The sequence below is a fragment of the Ailuropoda melanoleuca genome, chromosome 8, assembly GCF_002007445.2.
Source record: "Ailuropoda melanoleuca isolate Jingjing chromosome 8, ASM200744v2, whole genome shotgun sequence".
Lineage (NCBI taxonomy): Eukaryota > Metazoa > Chordata > Mammalia > Carnivora > Ursidae > Ailuropoda > Ailuropoda melanoleuca.
Genome location: NC_048225.1, coordinates 105269443 through 105287482, shown reverse-complemented (window position 1 = coordinate 105287482; position 18040 = coordinate 105269443). Strand labels below are relative to the sequence as shown.

Here is an 18040-nt window from a genome sequence, read left to right as displayed (position 1 = left end):
CTCTGCTACACAAAGCTACCTTTAAAGCCTCGCCTAAGTCCCACTTGCATCATGAAAACTCTCCTGACTGTTCCAGATCCTTTATCTATCTCTGATGATTTATCTCTGACCTCTTCTCACATCTATATTCTACACAAAACCAATGATTTCTTAATGAGATCATTATTGCTTTACTCTCCAGTTGCTTCTTGTATTAAAAATCTTTTCTCCCCAGCCAGATATGGCCCCCTGTGGAGACAAACAATAAACTTCTCTTGTATCTTCCAATGCCTGTACAATACAGAGTACACAGATGGCTCTTAATAAATACTCACTGGTTGTTTGTGAGGAAATGAAGCCAGGTACCAGCTTTATCAGAAGGGAAATCAATTCTTCCAAAACACCCTATTCCTTTTATGTGATCTTAATCAGAGCAATTCAGCTGACTTAGAGATTAGCACATCTGTACTTTATAGTAAATATGTCTTTAAGTTGAAAATATGATAATACTAAAAATCAAATGCTATTTTAAACTTAGGACTAGCTTACCAACAGAATAAATCCAACTTTGAGTCATTTTTCTAAAGCAAATGATTTCTCTCCCAAATCTTCATTTATCATATACTAAAATAACATTTTATTCTCTCAGGATTGCTTATTATAAAGGGAACAGGACTTGGGAAAGATAAGGAGCTCTGAGGACAAAACATCTGGAGGAAATTCTCATTCTGGCTTCTATTGAGAGTGTCATCTGTTCTGCTCAAACTTAGCCTCCATATTACTGCTCAAAGCTGGTTTGTAAAGGATAATCTGTGTCTCAAATTATTAGAGTGATAAACAAAAATAGGAAATGGGGGAAAACAAAATATACTTGGCATTAGTTCCTACATTCAGTCATTCATTTACTCATCCAATAATGTTTAGTGAGCATCTATTATATACCACATATTACACTAGGCACTGTGGGAGGCTGAGAAATGAATCAGAAAAGCTTATACTGCCCACTAAGGATGAAAAATGAAAGGCAGACAGTACTGAATGCCCTATTTTTTTTTTAAAGATTTTATTTATTTATTTGACAGAGAGACAGCCAGCGAGAGAGGGAACACAAGCAGGGGGAGTGGGAGAGGAAGAAGCAGGCTCATAACAGAGGAGCCTGATGTGGGGCTCGATCCCATAACGCCGGGATCACGCCCTGAGCCGAAGGCAGACGCTTAACCGCTGTGCCACCCAGGCGCCCCTGAATGCCCTATTAAAAGAACAAATAAAATACTGTACAAATTCAGAAAAGGAAGAACATCCTCTGGGAGAATCAAGAAAGTTTCTTGGAACATGATGCATCTGAGATGGGTCTCAAAACATAGGTACGTCTTTGACATGCAGAGATGTGACGAATGCGTACCTAAGTTCGAGTAACAGGATGGGCAAAGGCTCATTGGAGTTAATGTTCTGTTTGGCTAAGATACAGTAGAGGAGACAAAAAAACAGGAAATAAGGTTAGAAAGCTAGTCAGGGCCAGATGTAGAGGGGCTTGAAGAACAAGCCAAGGCATGTATACATTTGAGAATAGAGCAGAACTTCTCAAACCTTAAAGTGAACACCAATCACCTGAGTCTCTCGTCAGGGTAGACCTGGGGGTGGGACCAGAGATTCTGCATTTCCAACACCCTAGGTGGTGCCGGTATTGGGAGACCACACCTTGAGCATCAAGAACACAGACAGTGGGAAGCCACTGCACAGAGGACCCACCCAATCTCCAGTGTGTTCCAGGAACGCTAAATCTGGTAAGAGTGGTTCAGGCAGACTGGAAGGCTAAAGCTGGTAAGAGTGGATCAGGCAGACTGGAATGGGAAGAAGCCATACAACTGTGGACCCCAACGCTGGTTGTTCGTTAGAATCATCTGGGAAGCTCTTACACCACACTGTTACCCAGGCCCCGCTCCCAGAGATTCTGACTTAATTGCTCTGGAATGGGGCCCAGATTTCAGCATTTTAAAAAAGTTCTCCAGAGAATTATAATGTGAAGCCAGAGTTGAGAACCTTTGCTGTGGATGATACAGTGAGTAACGCAATCATTCAGGCAACAAAGATGATGATCTAAATGAGAGCCATGGCAGTGAGGACCGAGTGAAAGGATCACTTGCATAAAATGCTACACGAGGAACAGACCGTGTGGGCAGTGAGTCAGATGGATGGCGACAGCATCATTCATTTCTTCCAGTTAAAGACAGTTTGGTCAATTGGTTAAGAACATAGACTCTGGAACCAGACTGCCTGGGTTTAAATCCCAGCTCTGCTATTGATTTACTAGGGGCGTGTGTGTGTGTGTGTGTGTGTGTGTGTGTGTGTGTGTGTGTGTGACAGAGAGAGAGAGAGAGAGAGAGAGAGAGAGAGAAAGGTCTTAGACAATTTCCTTAACTTCTTTATGACACAGTTTCCTCATCTATAAATTGGCGATACAACAATGACCAACAGACAAGCTAATTGTGGAGATTAAATGAGCTCTCATATATGTAAAACCCTTAGTTTAGCACACAGAAAGTGCTCTGAAAGCGTTTGCTGTTATTATTAGCACAGTTCACCATCACTTCTGACCCCTCCAGGATCCTGACCTGCATATACAACCCATCTGGAAAAGGAGAAGTCCTTGAGGGCTCTCAACCCTCAGCCAATTTGAAGTTCCTGGGGCACCTTTCATGAATGCGCCCAGATATAGGTGGCACACCTCACCTCACCCCCTCCCCGGCCCCACTGCCAATGTCCCTGCGAGAAACAGCCACAGGGTCCCTACTTGAACTGCTGGTCCTTGGTGCTGCGCGTCTTGGCCAGGAAGCGCTCGGCCAGCTTCTCCAGGTTGCGGGAGTAGTCCATCTCGATCTCTGCCTTCTTCCGGAAGAAGTCCTGGAGGTCCTGCAGCAGCTGCACCCGGAGCTCACACTGCTGGTCCAGGCATTTCATCTGCTCTGTGAGCTGGGCGCGGATCTCTGCAACAGGAACAAGGTCAGACCGTTAGATGGAGATCGCTAAAAAACAAAACGGAACCAAACAGAAACATACATACCCACATTTACCCCTTCCATTTAGTCAGGAACTTAAAGCCTTTAATTAAAAAAAAAAAAAAAAAAAAGGCTAAAGCTTAAAATGGCCATATGATACAAGGCACCTCAAAAATTCCACCAACTCTTTTGGGGCCACTAAGAAACTGGAACCAGCAATCTGCTGATTATTGGGCAGATGATATTAGGTTACCATTTATTGAGCACGTTACTGTGTTTCTGGCACAGTGCCAGAACTTGAGTTCTCTTTTGGCTCACAGCCTAATGATTCATCTTTCAACAACCCTATTACATAGGTACTACTTTCATCCCCATTTTAAAGATGAGAAAACTGACTCTTACGGAAGCCAAGCTGCTAATGTAACGGAGCTGGGATTCAAACCCAGAAAGACTGACTCTGGAGCCCAAGGTCCTACTTTTCATCCTTTCTCCCACCATTTCAAAATGTTTTTCTGCATCTTCATGACAGAGGGTGAGGGCCAGGATATTTTAATGGAGATACACCGGGTCCTGCCCCACATCTAACAGTGGCAATCCAGAATGCAACAAGCACCAGACTTCTAGGCAAGCAAACCTTTCACCGTCAATCAGATTTCATAGTTTCCAATATCACAGAATGTAAACCAACCTTCAAGAAGTTGATTTTCTTTTTCACCAACAAATATCACTCATACCGCTGTTGCTTCCTCCTCGATGTTCAGAGCCTCTGCCGTGTCGAAGCTAGAAATACTCCAGGTTAAGCTCTAGCTTGACTGATTTCTGCCTTGCCAAGAGTCCTCACACAGGGCTGCAAACAGCCTCTCTGCAACTGCCACAATGTAGCACCAGGTGCAAGCAGAGCGGCCTCAAATGCAATACATCATTTGTGACCGACGAGAGCCCTGGCACCCGCAGGAGGCCAGGAGGCGGCTGGCCAAAACCAGACTGCTCTTCGCTCAGCAAAGGCCTGCAGTGCGTCTCCTGCTGAAGTTACGTCCCAATCCCCATTCCAGTCGCTATGGAACCATTTCTTTCACCCCTTTCCCCGGCAAGCCTGCTCAGCTCCAGGACATTAGGTTGTGACGGTGGCTCCCATCCCAGGGGGAAAGAGCACCTACGTTATTATGCCTTTCCTTAAGCATGCTCCAGTCATTCCCAAATCATAGAGTCATAACAATGCTCTCTGTCTATGCTATGTAATGCATGGGGGCGGGGGTTGATAGGGAGATCTAGAGTTTTCATCTGAGTTGTGGATAAATCAGGGGCAAATCCAGGATCAGAGCTATGATGTTGAAAGGTCTGCCGACCAGTCTTATGAAGCAATGACGATGGGCAAATGGTGCATTTAGCTTTGCCTTGAAGTACCTGGGGGTCCGTAATCTATCCTTATCTTCATTTTTGTCTCTGTTTTCACCCATATTAGAAGGTAGCACAAGTATCTCGTCTTTTATGGGTGATCTCGGAGGTTCTATAAGTGCAGTTCTCACCCTCTTCGTCCCCCTGCCTCCCCCTTGCCAACCATCAATGCCAGTCAGGCCTACAGTAACCTCACCTGAACTGAAACCGAGCCCCGGAGGATTGTTTCAAGCAGACAGAAGGCTGAGCAGAAAAGCCGCCTACCTCATCACTCATCAAAGCTCCCTTGTTCTGTGTTTTTTGGGAGTCTGATTACAAGGGTGTTGGGGGAAGATGTGCAGAGGGCAATGTCAGGCATCTAGCTCTTGCCAGAGATTTCTGGGCCTCTTAAAGGCAACAGCCCATGTCAAGACTATTCCTAGAGGCATCTGTCCCTCTTCTACCTATTGGTAGAAGTTGGCAGTAGTAGCCATTGGGTGGGCAGGCTGTGGGTGGAGAGCACATTCACAATGCTCACTGATATTACTTACAACTTGCCCATTAAGGAAGAATCAGGGAATCTTAGGGCAAAAAGGCTCTCCAGGTACCCACTCAGTTCCAGATTTGCAAGAGGTTGTGGGTGGGTAATAGAGCTGTCCACCCCCTCTGAGTCACCTACAATTCACGTAAGACTTTGCCTCAATAATCTCACTAACCAAGAGAGTAGAAGGGAACACAGTAGAATGCATTATGCCCACCCCCCACCAAAAAAAGAGGGGTCTAGGCAAATTCCCATGATACCCATGACGTTCCAGAGGCAGGCCACTCCAGGGTTGCCCTGGGCAAAGAATTAGCACTTCCTAGGTGGCCTCTGAAATATGTGAACTAATCTAAGAAGCCCCCAAGCACAGCCAGCCAACACAGACCCGCATGCTGACTTTCCCAGGTGCCTCAAGTGGGCAGCGTAATACAATGTGCACCCAGCTCTCAGGCATCCCCTCAGGGACCCTGAGGGAAAGGGTTACCAAACACACTTTATGGGGCTTTATATGCATCATCTCATCTCATCTTCACAACTAGCCCATGAGGTGTCCCCAGTTATCCTGATGGCACAGGTAAGAAAAATGAAATAAGACCTGTTAAGTCATTTACCAAAGGGTCATATAACTAGGTGCAAGTGAGGCTGAAGCTAAATTAAGGTTTGTCTAACTTGCCAAAGAGGTTGACTGTGGGCCAGGGAAACAAGAGAAACAGAACACAAGTCTGTAGTCTCTGAAAGTATTTCTGGGTAAATTACAGTTTCTATGTCCCACCCATGGAACATCCCCTTCTTCACCTTTTAGCTGAGAAGTGATTCAGAATCAAGTTTGGGCTAGCCCACTGACTCGATAACTAGCCCGTGTTTTGACTCGCTCACAACTGGGCTGGGTCCCTTCCCTGCTTCCTCAATCTACTCTACAGGGCAGCTTTGGAGGAAGTATTTTTCTTGTCCCGGGAGCACACCCTGAGGTCTGCCAGTATGCCCAGATGGCAGAGAAAGTGAGAAAGCAATGATATCTCCTACCTGATCCAGGAAAAGAAGAGTCTCTGATAATAGATACCACCTGCTACTGTGGTTGACTTGTGCTCCCCCCCCCCGAGCATCTGCCCTCCCCCGCAACCTGCCTAGAAGGAGAAGCCTCCCTGGCTCCCATCCTCCCGGCATCCACACAGACATGTAAGGAAGACTCCAACCACCCCCATCTCTAGGCTTGCAGCTCCAAGGCAGAATGGCTGCTCTGTCCAGCACAAAATGTGCTGCTTCAGACTTTTGCTGCTGCTGCTGCTGCTGCTGCAAAGACAAACAATGGTCCCCAAGAAGGCAGCTGTGCCAGCCCCAGTCCTCTGTCCATGCACATAAGGGGCAGGAAACAATAGGCCACTGAATGCCAGCTCGCCTGGGCCATGTGCCCAGGCTGGAGACCCCTCTGCACCCTGGCCTACCAATAAACTACAGGGCAGAAAGAAGAAAGGGGCAATTTATAAAACCACGAAGGAATTCCGCACAATTCCATCGTGTGCTTAGGCGAGTATGCACATGCACGCGGGTGTATACTCAAAGACACACACTCACACTACCCACACTGTGCTTCACGATATCAGCTCAAGAAGGCTTTAGAGATCCAGTTTGCCACTGGGTGAGCACCCCTGGGAACAGGAGATGATGGGGTCCTTGTAGGTTCGGTTCCTAGAACTACACGGGAAGAAGTCAAGCTCTCATTTTCTAGAAGTGGCTATACCTCAGGGGTGCAAATGAATGCCATGGCCATCCACAAAGTACAAAGGTCACCAGGAGCTTTGAGTGATACATGCCAAAACGAACTCCCCTGGGCACCTAACACAGCCCATTTATTCACCAAATCTTTACTGAGCTCCTACTGTACAGCAGAGCATGAGCTAGGTGATGGTGGGGATGAATAAAACAGGCCCATGCCCTGTCCTAATGAAGCCTGGCTTGACAATAAAGAGACAGGAAAAGAAAGCAATGACAGTCTTATTGCTCTTGCTTTGAATACTCTTTATTATAACATAGCCACGGGAATAAGTCCCAACCCAAAGACCGATGACTAAAAAATCATCAGTAGCAGACAAAAGAAAGCAAATAATAAGCCTAAGAAAAATTTAACATCCTCTGGCTCTTTTTTCTATTACTTTTTTTTAAAATGACATTTCTGTAGCTTCCTCTGCAAAAAGAACCAAAGTTTTAGAACTAGTTTCCTGAAAATCAGAGTTGACCTTTGGTTGATACTTCATCCAAAGATTCAAGTCAAAATTTAATCCCACCATTGTGGAATCAGATAGTGGTGATCATTGCACAACCTTGTGCATATACTAAAAAACAACCCCACTGTATTTGTGTACTTTTAAAAGGGTGAATTTTGTATGTGAATTACATCTCATTTAAAAAATTTAATGCCACGAAAAATCATGTTCTTTTGAGCACCATCCTGCCAGCTAAAGGGAAAATGACCCAACAAACTGGCACCAAAAAAAGGAAGGAATTCTTGGGTTTCCATTTCTCCATTTGCATGGGCTGAATCTCAGTTCTGCATTGAATATTCTTAAAGCATATACCGGAAGCTGCCCCTCTGGATGGCAAGCTCGGCCATGACATTGAACTCCACTGGCAGATCATTGTTCCATCATTTCCGAAGGGTGTCAGATCAAAACCAGCAAGGAAGGCTTTATGCATGAGTTCAAATATAGGATTGGCAGACACATCCAGCAAAGCTTCCCTTGGGAAGTGCTGACTCCTTGTCATGCTTGGCCACAGCTGAGGTCCTAACTACACCTGCCCTCGGAGTTAGAAGGAGGCTCATTTCCATTTTGGAAAAGAGGGTGAAGGGTCACAAGAAGGGTGAAATTAGAAGAAAAACTAACCCTAATAGGATACTGATCATTTAACAAAAACAGGGCCTTGCCACACTTACAATCATGTAGACTCTAAATTACATAGCATCTGCTAAGACAGGTGACACAGTCCTCTGAAAACTGTCCTCACTTCAGAGAACCCCCAGGAAATTCACCAGTCAACAGACTATAGGAGGATTTTGTTCAGTCTGTTGCTTTCAATCCAGAGATATTAGTCCCTTACTGCCCTTCTTTCAAAATTCCTTCTTCAGGAATTTTCTGATTAAGACCCCCTCCTATGAGTCCCATATTTCTGAGGAGAAAATGAGGGTGGGAGGGCAGGCCAGGAGAAAAATGTAATCTTACAGGAGAGTAACATAGGCACGTCCTTCCCTTCTCCTTGATGATCTGGCACCTAAGGGATAAGAGCTGCAACTCCCACAGGTTCTATTCAGAACTACAGGGCATGAGATCAGCCCATATTCCCCATTGGAACTGGGACTGACTGCCAGTCTTTTTCCACAAAATCTGCCTCACCTGCTTTTAGCCCTTTCACAAACACATGATGTCACCTTAGCCACCTTAGGAATATTAATTCCTAGTACCTTTCCAGCAAGTGTTATATAAGAAGACAATTGAAGCTTTCATCAGGCTCTACCCTCCATATCTCTTACCAAGACCTCTTATCTCAAGGGTAATCAGCTCCTATCAAAATTGTTCCCCAGGCAACAAAATGCTGGGATGAACTGCCAAGTCCTGCTCTTCACCCTACTGGTTTGCTTTTCTACAAATTCAGTAATGGCAGGGCCCTTAAAAATCCTTGTTGGACAGATGACAGAACCAAAGCCCAGAGAAGGGAAAGAAATTGCTGGAGATCACCTAACTATTTAGCTGAGGAACCCAGATCACTGGGTTCCCAAGTCAATGTCCTTTCTTACTTATTATTAACATAAAAATGTGTGTACCCAGCAGGTGTGCAGAGAATAGAAAGATAGTAGTCCTCCCTCAAAATTAGCACAGTAGTTGTGAAGAAGCCAGTGAAAAAACCTATAGCAAACAAAGTGAACCAAGAGTAGAAATAAATGAGGTATGCACATAGTGATATGAGAGGAGAAGAAAAGGAGACATATATCAGCCTCAATGCATCTGCTATACCCCTTCTTTCAATGACTGATACTATCACTTATGTCTGAGTAGTCACTGCTCCAAGAAAAGGCCATCATCAAGCTACTTTTGGTAAAGTAGAAAATGGCAAATATTCTTCCTCAAAGAGTGCCTGATGGCCTTTTTCATCGTTACTTTACCCTATTAAATACAACATAGAACTAAACATGAGTTAATCCAAACAACGAGGCAACAATAGCTACTAAGCTTCCAGAATATGGAGATGTGATAGATAATTATCATTTCTCCTTCTCTGCATCTGTATCCTCCCCAATTCCTAGTCCATGTGCTTTTGGTAAAGCTGATTCCACCTCTGCCCTCTCCAAAGATGGTGGACATTACCTGCAGGCCAAGACCTGAAAACAATGAGAATCTGAGATTGCTGCCACCATCTTGCCACCATGACTGGAAAGCCTATTTGAGAATGGAGCTGACCCAGAGAAAACAGAGCTGAGAGATGAGAAAAGGAAACTTGAGTCCTTGAATCAAGTCATGGCCAGATGCCAGCCCTATCCTTGGACCTTTTAGTCTCATAAGCAAACTCATTCACTTTTTTGCTAAAAATAGTTTGCATTGGATTTTTGGTTCCTCAGAAACAAAGGCATCCTCATGACAAAAGTGAAGGATTCTGAAGTGCTCAGAGCATGAAGGTCCCTACACTCAAGGAACTTACAATCTAATTCTGAAGATAGTATATATATTTTTGAAAATTATATATTAATATACTACATAAATTATGCTAGATATTGTATTACCTAAATTATGCTAGATATTTATTGAATAGATATTTGTGCTATATATCTGGATTACATAAATTTTTATGCTATTGTATATTGCATGATGTGTATTGCATATTGTAAACTTGAATTTAAGAATAAATACTACTAGTAAAAGTTTTGAGGACTCAGAAAGTGTAGCGAGGACTAACATGACTAAAGCAAGGCTTCTTGATGAAAACTAAACTCCTTGAGAGGAAGAATTTGTCTCTTCAGTTCACCAACATACTCCTGGGACCCAGAACAGTATCTGGCAGGCTTTCAAATTTGTGGAGGGAAGAAAGGAGGGGAGAGAGAGGGAGAGAAGAAGAGAGGACATAGACGTCTGAACTAGTATTCCTAGGATGGGTAGAATTTCAGTAAATGTAAGGGTGAGGAGACCATATTCCAGAGGAAGATAAGATGGAAACCAAGAAATGGGAATGTTCGAACACCGCCTCTCTGTGCGGTAGTGAGAAGGATGGTTGAACTAGAACAAAGGGTACTTGGAGGCCTGGTCAGAGATAAGGGTGCACGGGGAGGAGCAGCTCCAAAAGCTAACAGAGGAGTTTGGATTTCATGCAGCCAGAAATGGAGCGTCACGATGAAAACAGAGCTGAAGGAAGATCAGAGGAGGTCTGCTGGATGGATCCCTAGGCCTTCTAAATTAAGAGATGGAGTGAGCATTAATGAGCAATCCAGGCTGAACAGTACAGAAGTCACCATGAGCAGGAGAATTCCATGAGTGGAAAATCCCTGTTCATACCAACTCTAACCATTAGTAATAATACAAGCTTTAGAGCCAGCGGTCCTGAAGCTAGTGATTCTAAACTATCCCTCCCTAGGCAGTGGTGAGCAAAGGGGACAGATAAGAGAGATCTTTGGGTTTAAAGGTAAGACAGTTGTCTTGGCAGGAGGAAGGCAGGAGTGAAGTTCTGGTGTCCCTGGCTTTTCTTTTGACTACAGTTCTTGCTGTTGAACTTTTAAGTTTGGCCATCTTCATAACTGTCTGCCCTGAGCAGTAGATTATTCCAAAGTTATGAAAGAAAGAACCTTTCCTCCCCTTGCATTAACTTCACACTATCTAAAAACAATGCATACAGCTCTGGAGACCAAGAGAGACCAGCCCACAGGGAAGGAAGAAGAGAAAAATGGTCCTAGGAGTTTCCAAAGAACACTCTGAAGCCCCCAAGTGAACAAAGAAAGCAATCTTATAAAGCCGAGGGGGAGAAGGGGAATGTCTCAATGAACTTGAATCATCGTGATTGCTCTGGCAAGCCGCCTTGGGTCTTTCAAATGACTCAATAGAAAGTCAAAGACAAAAGGTTCCCAAATGAACAAGCTGCCACATCAAATGCCAAAGTAGTAATTTTAGCTCCTAGGCCTTGACTGAGATGTTTAAGAAACAAAATTCCCTAAGTCCAAAGTCTAGAATTAACTTGTATTACAAACTAAAGATTTGCAATGAGATGACCAACAGCTCGCTCCTCTGGGAAATGTCACCTGATGGCCCTGATTTCGTTGCTGGAGGCAAAGTAGAAGTCGGTTCCCAAGGACCACAGTAATCAACCAACAAATCCAGCAAATATTTATCTTGCACTGTCTCTGTGCAAAGGTCTCAGTGATGAATCATTGGACCACACAAGAAAATATAACGCACTGTCTTACTCTCAAGGAGTTTACAATCCAATTGGGGAGAAAAGGGGGGACTCAATGCAAAAGTATTTAACAGTATAAGCCTGTGCGTGCTAAGCACCAAAATAACGTTTGAGATGCTCAGAGAGGAGGAGATCAGTATAAACCAGTGTGGACCTGAGTTTGTCTTGGGGCCTTGAGCTGGGGAGGATTTACGGAGATCTAAAGGTGTCAGAGGAAAGAGGCCTGTGGCTACTACAGCAAAGGTGAGGAGGCAGAACTGGGCAGATCCAGCTCAGAAGGCTCTGAGTAGCACTTCTTAGAAGTGTATGGGGATGGGGGGTAAGGGCAGGGAGGGGAATAGAAAAGCAAGATGCATATCAGATACAAACACAGTTCAAAAAGGCTCTGTAAACTGTGAGTAAAGCAAGGTAAGGGTTTTGAAAAGCAAAAAGACAGCACAAGCAGAGTCAAAACCCAACCAATCAACTCCTCAAAAGAACAAATGTCAATTTCAACATGTCCGCTACAGTAATGGACAACAGTAAACAGTATGCTGCTCACAGCTCCAGCACAGTCACTCGAACTGAAAACAAACCAGATGAATATGAAAATCCAGACCCTAAATTCCTAGACAGCTGGCTCTGAAAGGTTTATTTCATTCTGTGCAGGATCCAGCTTGGCATGCAGCATCGGCACGTTATTCCAGGTGTAATTCAAAGAGCATGGACCGAGCATCTGTTCACTGGTGGAAAGAGGAACAAAGATGATTACAGAGGACCAAGACATTCACTTGGACTTTGAAGTGCCTATGGAACTTCCCGATGGAAAAGGCAGTTTTATTTTCCAGTCTGGAGCTCCCAGGCGAGGTCAAGTCTGGAAACAGACATTTGGGAGCCATCAGCAAGTAGACAAAAGTATGAAGTGAACTATAAAAGTGAACACAGTTGCCCATAGAAAGCATGCAGAATGAACAAGAAGTAAGCCTAGGCCTAGGGACACCCCCATTTAGATGGAAAGCCAAGGGAGAGGAGATGGGAAAGTAGACTGAGACTGGAAGGGAGATCTACAAGAGTCAATAACTGCAAAGCACTTCAAGAAGAGAGCAGGGCAGGGTTTGTTACCTTTGGCAGTTAGGAGTCGATCATTATCAGGAGCCTGCTAGGCCAGGCCCGGTTTATACATCACCCTCTATGAACACAACTGCCTGGCCGACCAGCTGGAACCGCTCGTGCTGCTCCAGCTACCATGGCTGTGCCTTGTCCTTCAAGCTGACAGCGTCTGGCCCTGGCCCCGTGCAGCACACCTCTCAAGTCCCGCCAAACGTTAACCTTGTTGCCACTGAGGCCTGAGGTTTGGATGGATTTCCTCCACCACCAGCCATGTGACCAAGAAGCACAGGAGAGGTGAAACTCCATGAAGTCAACCCTCAGCCAATAGATGGGAGTGGGCGAATGGAACCTTCTCTCTCCTTTCCCCGGGGAACTGTTCAGAGATGCAGTAGCTTCACCTAGCTTCTCTGAAGATGTACCACCACAAGACAAACCATCAACCTCTCGTAAAGCTGTCGTCAGTTTACAAGCAGTTCCTTGTACTTGCTCTCTCTCCCTGCCATTTCTCACTTCCCTTTTCTCCTCATTCCTGCTTCCCTGGGATGGCTCTCCCAAATAAAGTGTAAGCCGGTGCCTCTGGCTCTATTTCCTAAGAAACCTGGACTAAGATATTTACCATGTAGCAGGCACTGTTCTAAGATGCTGTGTAGACAGTCTCTTCCTTGATGAAATTTATGACAGTGGAAGTATATGCTGAGCAGATCCTTGAGAATAGCTAACCAATTATTTTTCAAAAACTCAACATATAAAGTGATTGTTTGGTTATAAGAACTAACGTAGTTGACCACAGTTTCTTTTCTCTCAAAAAGTAAACCACCTCCACAAAAGTTACAGACAAGCCCGTCTTATACCCTCAATAGGGATCACAGAAACCATTTATTAAGTACTTACTCTGAGCCAAACAAGCTTATAGAAAGTCAAGTCACCATTCAAGTGTAAAGGTACATGATAGCATTTAATCCTCAAAACATCCCAATGGGGTAAGCTTGCAAGAAATCACAGTGGTTAAGAGTGCAGACTCTGAATTCAGAAAGACCAGAGCTTCAACTCTAGCTCTGCCACAAGCTAGTTGCGTATCTCTGGATAAGATGCTTCATCTCTGTCAGTCTGTTTTACTATCTATAAAATGGAACTTGAAACAGCAGCCACACCAGTGAGTGGTTAGGAAGACTGAAGAGATGGAGGGCTTACTATCTGCCTGGTGCCCGGAGAGTCTCTATTAAAAGTCAACTATGACTCCTCCCACCTTACAGATGAAGGACCACTGAGGTTCAGAGATTAGCTGATTGCCTGAGATCACCCAGACAGCTACAGATCACAACAGGATTTGAACGAGATGTGTATTCCAAAATCAGTGCTCTTAACCACTCCCCTGCATCTGTATACTAGGCTGAGATATGGACTCATCTGGCTGTCTTTCACACCGGAATCCTACAGTTCTAGGTTGGCAATGTTGATTGCTTAATAAAGGGATCCCTGAATTTCTTCAATTTAACAAATAAAAGTCCTCATTCGCACTATCTTAGCTCTGAATGTTTAAAGTATATGTGCAGGAGGTGGAGTAGGAAAACAACTTTGTTCATTTCTTTTTGAAGGTGATAGCAGGAAGAAGTCCACGCCCCCTCCTAGAGACGCTTTCAACTGGAGAGACAGCAGAGCAAAATCTGCTTGAAAACCAGTCTGGCTGGGCTCAAAACACCACCTCCACCACTTACGTGCTGTGTGATCTTGAGCAGGTTACCTAACTGCTCTGTGCACAAATGTCTCCATGTGTAAAAGTGCCACAGTAATGATACCCTCTTAGAGATTTAATGAGTTAATATTCGTAAACTAATTAGGAAGTCCCAAGTACATTGTACTATATATATTTCTATTAAACACATAAATCAAACCTGTCTCATGGGCTCTTCAATCCTATAGCGTTCTGGACAAAAAGTATAGAAAGTCATAGGAATCAAACAGAATAAATTAGTGGCTTCTGAACTTTTACAAGCCAACACACACACACACACCCCCCTAAGTTTCATGAACTACGTATCTTTAGTACATGCCATAAACTCATATTTTCCATGTCTTTTTATTTTTTATTTATTTTTTTTAAAGATTTTGTTTATTTATTTGATAGAGACAGAGAGAGAGCACAAGCAGGAGGAGCAGCAGGCAGGGGAGAGGGAGAAGCAGACTCCCCACTGAGCAAGGAGCCTGATGTGGGGCTCAATCCTAGGACCCCAGGACATGACCTGAGCTGAAGGTAGACTCTTAACCAACTGAGCCACCCAGGCGCCCCCTCCAAGTCTTTTTAAATGCTAGTGATGGCTTACTAATTTCATTTCATGACCTACTGATTTCTCGACCTGCAGATTATAAAGCTCTAGAATAAACCACATGACCACCAAAAACAGAACTAGAACACAGTCTTCAAACCACTCAGCTCCTTCTTCGCAGTTATTATTAAGACAGAAAAGGCCTAAGTTTCACTTCCTGCTGGAAAAGAAACTGTACATTCTGGGTCCTCCTCCCATTCCCTCCACAGTTCACGTGAACACCAGAAATTCAGAGAACGCCAAGGAACCAGCGGGCACTTCCCGTCTATGCAACTTCTGTGACTGCCCAATCCAATGTGCCACCATCTGCACCAGAGAGAGTTCTCTGGCTTGTCGCCTTGGTTTCGCCTTCCTGATTTTGAGGCCCAGCAACTAAAGCCACCCATCGTATCTTTGGAGCAAAAAAACCCAAAAAAACAAAACAAAACAAAACAAAACAAAAAACTGCTGATCTAACATGCAACAAAGCAACATCATTATATATATAATAAATGGATTATAAACAGAATAGATGAACTTTATTAGTGGTTAAGTTAAAAAAAAGTTCTCATCTCTTAGAGATAAGTATTGAAATATTTAAGAATGAATAATGTCTGGTATTTGCTTCAAAGTGATGGAGGGGAGTGGGAGGGGTGGGGGATATAGACAAAACAAGCCGGGCCGTGAGCTGAGCAGGGTGATGGGTACATGGGGGTCAATAACACTATTCTACCTACTTTTCTATATGTTTGAAAATTTTCATAATTAAAGGTTTTTTAAATCTAATTAATGGCATGTTTTAAAAAAAGGCTTAAGATACTCAGAATAAACTCAAAAGAAGATAAATAGGACAGACAGATATAGAATACAGACTTATTTTCTTAAAATGAAAGAACTAAATCTGCAGGTAAAAGAAGCATACTGTTTACCAGGAAATGTACATAAACAGTCAATATCAAGACATATGATGTTTCTATTTTTGAACTTCAAGGATAGAGAAAGAATCATTTAAGAATCAATGGAGGAAAAGCAACACTCCTAACAAAATAGGGGTCAGATTTCTACATAGCAATGATCGAGGTCTGAAGATGATGGAGCCATGTTCTAAAAAAATTCTCAGGGAGAATAACTGTGATCCAAGCATATAGTACAGCAAGCTGAGTCACTATTCAAGTATCAAAAAGACTCCAACATTTGCAGACTTGAAAGATCTCAGCCTAGGGGCGCCTGGGTGGCTCAGCAGTCAGGTGTCTGCCTTCGGCTCAGGTCATAATCCCAGGATCCTGGCATCTAGCCCCGCATCGGGCTCCCCGCTCAGCAGGAAGCCTGCTTCTTCCTCTCTCACTCCCCTTGCTTGTGTTCACTCTCTCGCTCTCTCTGTCAAGTAAATAAATAAAAGAAAGAAAGAAGAAAGAAAGAAAGAAAGAAAGAAAGAAAGAAAGAAAGAAAGATAGATCTCAGCCTATATAGACCCACGAACCACTCCTGAGAAACAGAAATCCTGCACCCAGTAGATAAATCAAAACAAAACCACAGGAACAGAGACGCCGTGGTAGAAGAACAGGCAGTAGATACGGTGCCAAGAACAAACACAGAAGAGCGTGCAGGTCAGAATATAAATGTTAGCAACACTGCCAAGCAAGAAAAAAAAAAAAAATCCAGATAAGCTACAAAAACGAGGGGATGGGGAAGAGAGGTACAAGAAAGTTTAAGAATATGAATCACCTAATCCTGCCAGGCAAGGAATCAGCCAATCTGTCTCAAAGTGAAGATTGAGCTAAAAATATAGTTTAAAATATTAATAATGACTTCAGCCTCCACAAGATCTTCTTAATCGTTTTCTTAGCCTTTGGGAGAGCTTGTAAAAGCTATGATCTTTTGTGGCAAAGTAACATTTATGAGGCATTCAGCAATTTCTTCACCTTCACTTGAATTTCTTTTTCTCCTGCTAACGTCAAGCAAAATTAAATGCAATTGTTTTTATTTTTAAAGCACATATGGCCTAATGCCATTCTTATAAAATTAGTTCTTGCTCATTAAAATCATATGCTTATGTTTTGTATCATCATTTTCCCCTCTACTGGATCATTCCCATAAGCAAACGAGCAGGTTACATTTCCCCCATCTTATTAAACAGACACGCACACATTTCCCTTGATCTCCCCCCTCCTTCTGAGCTTTTTCCATCTTGCCTTCTCCTTACAAGAAAACTCAAAATGGTTGTCCATATTCCCTACTTCCACCTTCTCTCTTCCCTTTTTCTCTTTAGCCCACTGTAGCCAGTGTTTGTCCACTCTCGTAGAGCAGGAATGACCTCCACAATGCCAAACACAGCCAATTCTCAGGACGTGGCTTACTCCACACCACCAGGCTGGACAGAGGGCTCACTCCCTGGCCCTGGGACACCACCCTCTCCTGATATGCCCCTAGACACACATTCTTAGTCTCCTTCGCTGGACCTTCCCTCCCTCCCAACCTCTAATTGCTCCCTGGTCTCAGTTCTAGGACCTCTTTTCCATCCCTAGTTGCTTCTCAGTAGATCTCTTCCAGTTCTACGTCTGGTGGTTCCCAAATTTGAATCTCCATCTAGACCACTTCCCGAACTCCTGCCTCCAAAAAATGTCTTAATATTTCCTCCCAGATGGGTAACAGGTACTTAGAACTAAACATGCCCAACCTCAGCTCTTGATGCTCACCCTGGTCCCCACGTTCCCTATCTCACTAAGAGCACCCCATTCACCTACCAGACCAAACACCTTAAGAGTTAGTACTGACTCTTTTCTCTCTCTCAAACTCCCAGTCCAATTCATGAGCAAATCCTTAATTAGCTCTACCTTAAAAATGCGTCCAGCATCCAACTGTTTCTTATCCCCTCCACCATTCCCACCATTCCCAACTTAATCTAAATCAGCATCATTTGTTCTGAATTACTGTGGGAACTTCCTAAGGGTCCTGCTATTGCCACCTTCACTCCCCTGTAGTCCATCCCTTGCTCATCACCCTCGAACAGCTTCCCATTGGAGAAAAAAGCTGAAGGATTTCTAAAGGATTTCTAAAAGCTGAAGATTTCTGAAGGAAATCTAAAGGATTTCTACATGGTCTAGTCCCTGACTATCTCACCAGTCTCTCCATTATGTTCACTCTTACTCATTGGTCTCCAGCCACACTGGCCTCTCTGTTCATAGAATATGCCAAGTACAATCCCACCACAGGGCCTTTGCATATGCCTTTCTTACTTTGAAGCATGCTTCCCCAACATTCACATGGTTAACTCCCTTACTTCACTCAGTTCTCTGCCCAGATATCACCTTCTTAGAGTAGCCTTTGTGGCC

At 43.9% G+C, this 18040-nt stretch overlaps 1 protein-coding gene across 8 annotated transcripts in view; it reads right to left on the bottom strand.

The window, feature by feature from the left end:
* The window catches only part of SRGAP2 (SLIT-ROBO Rho GTPase activating protein 2), a 225482-nt gene that overhangs the window by 138779 nt on the left and 68663 nt on the right, over positions 1-18040 (bottom strand). For all 8 annotated transcript variants that reach the window (XM_034667155.1, XM_034667154.1, XM_034667157.1 and 5 more), the window contains exon 3: positions 2771-2963. In XM_034667155.1, the coding sequence (XP_034523046.1) occupies positions 2771-2963 (193 nt within the window). The remainder of the gene's footprint in view (positions 1-2770; positions 2964-18040) is intronic.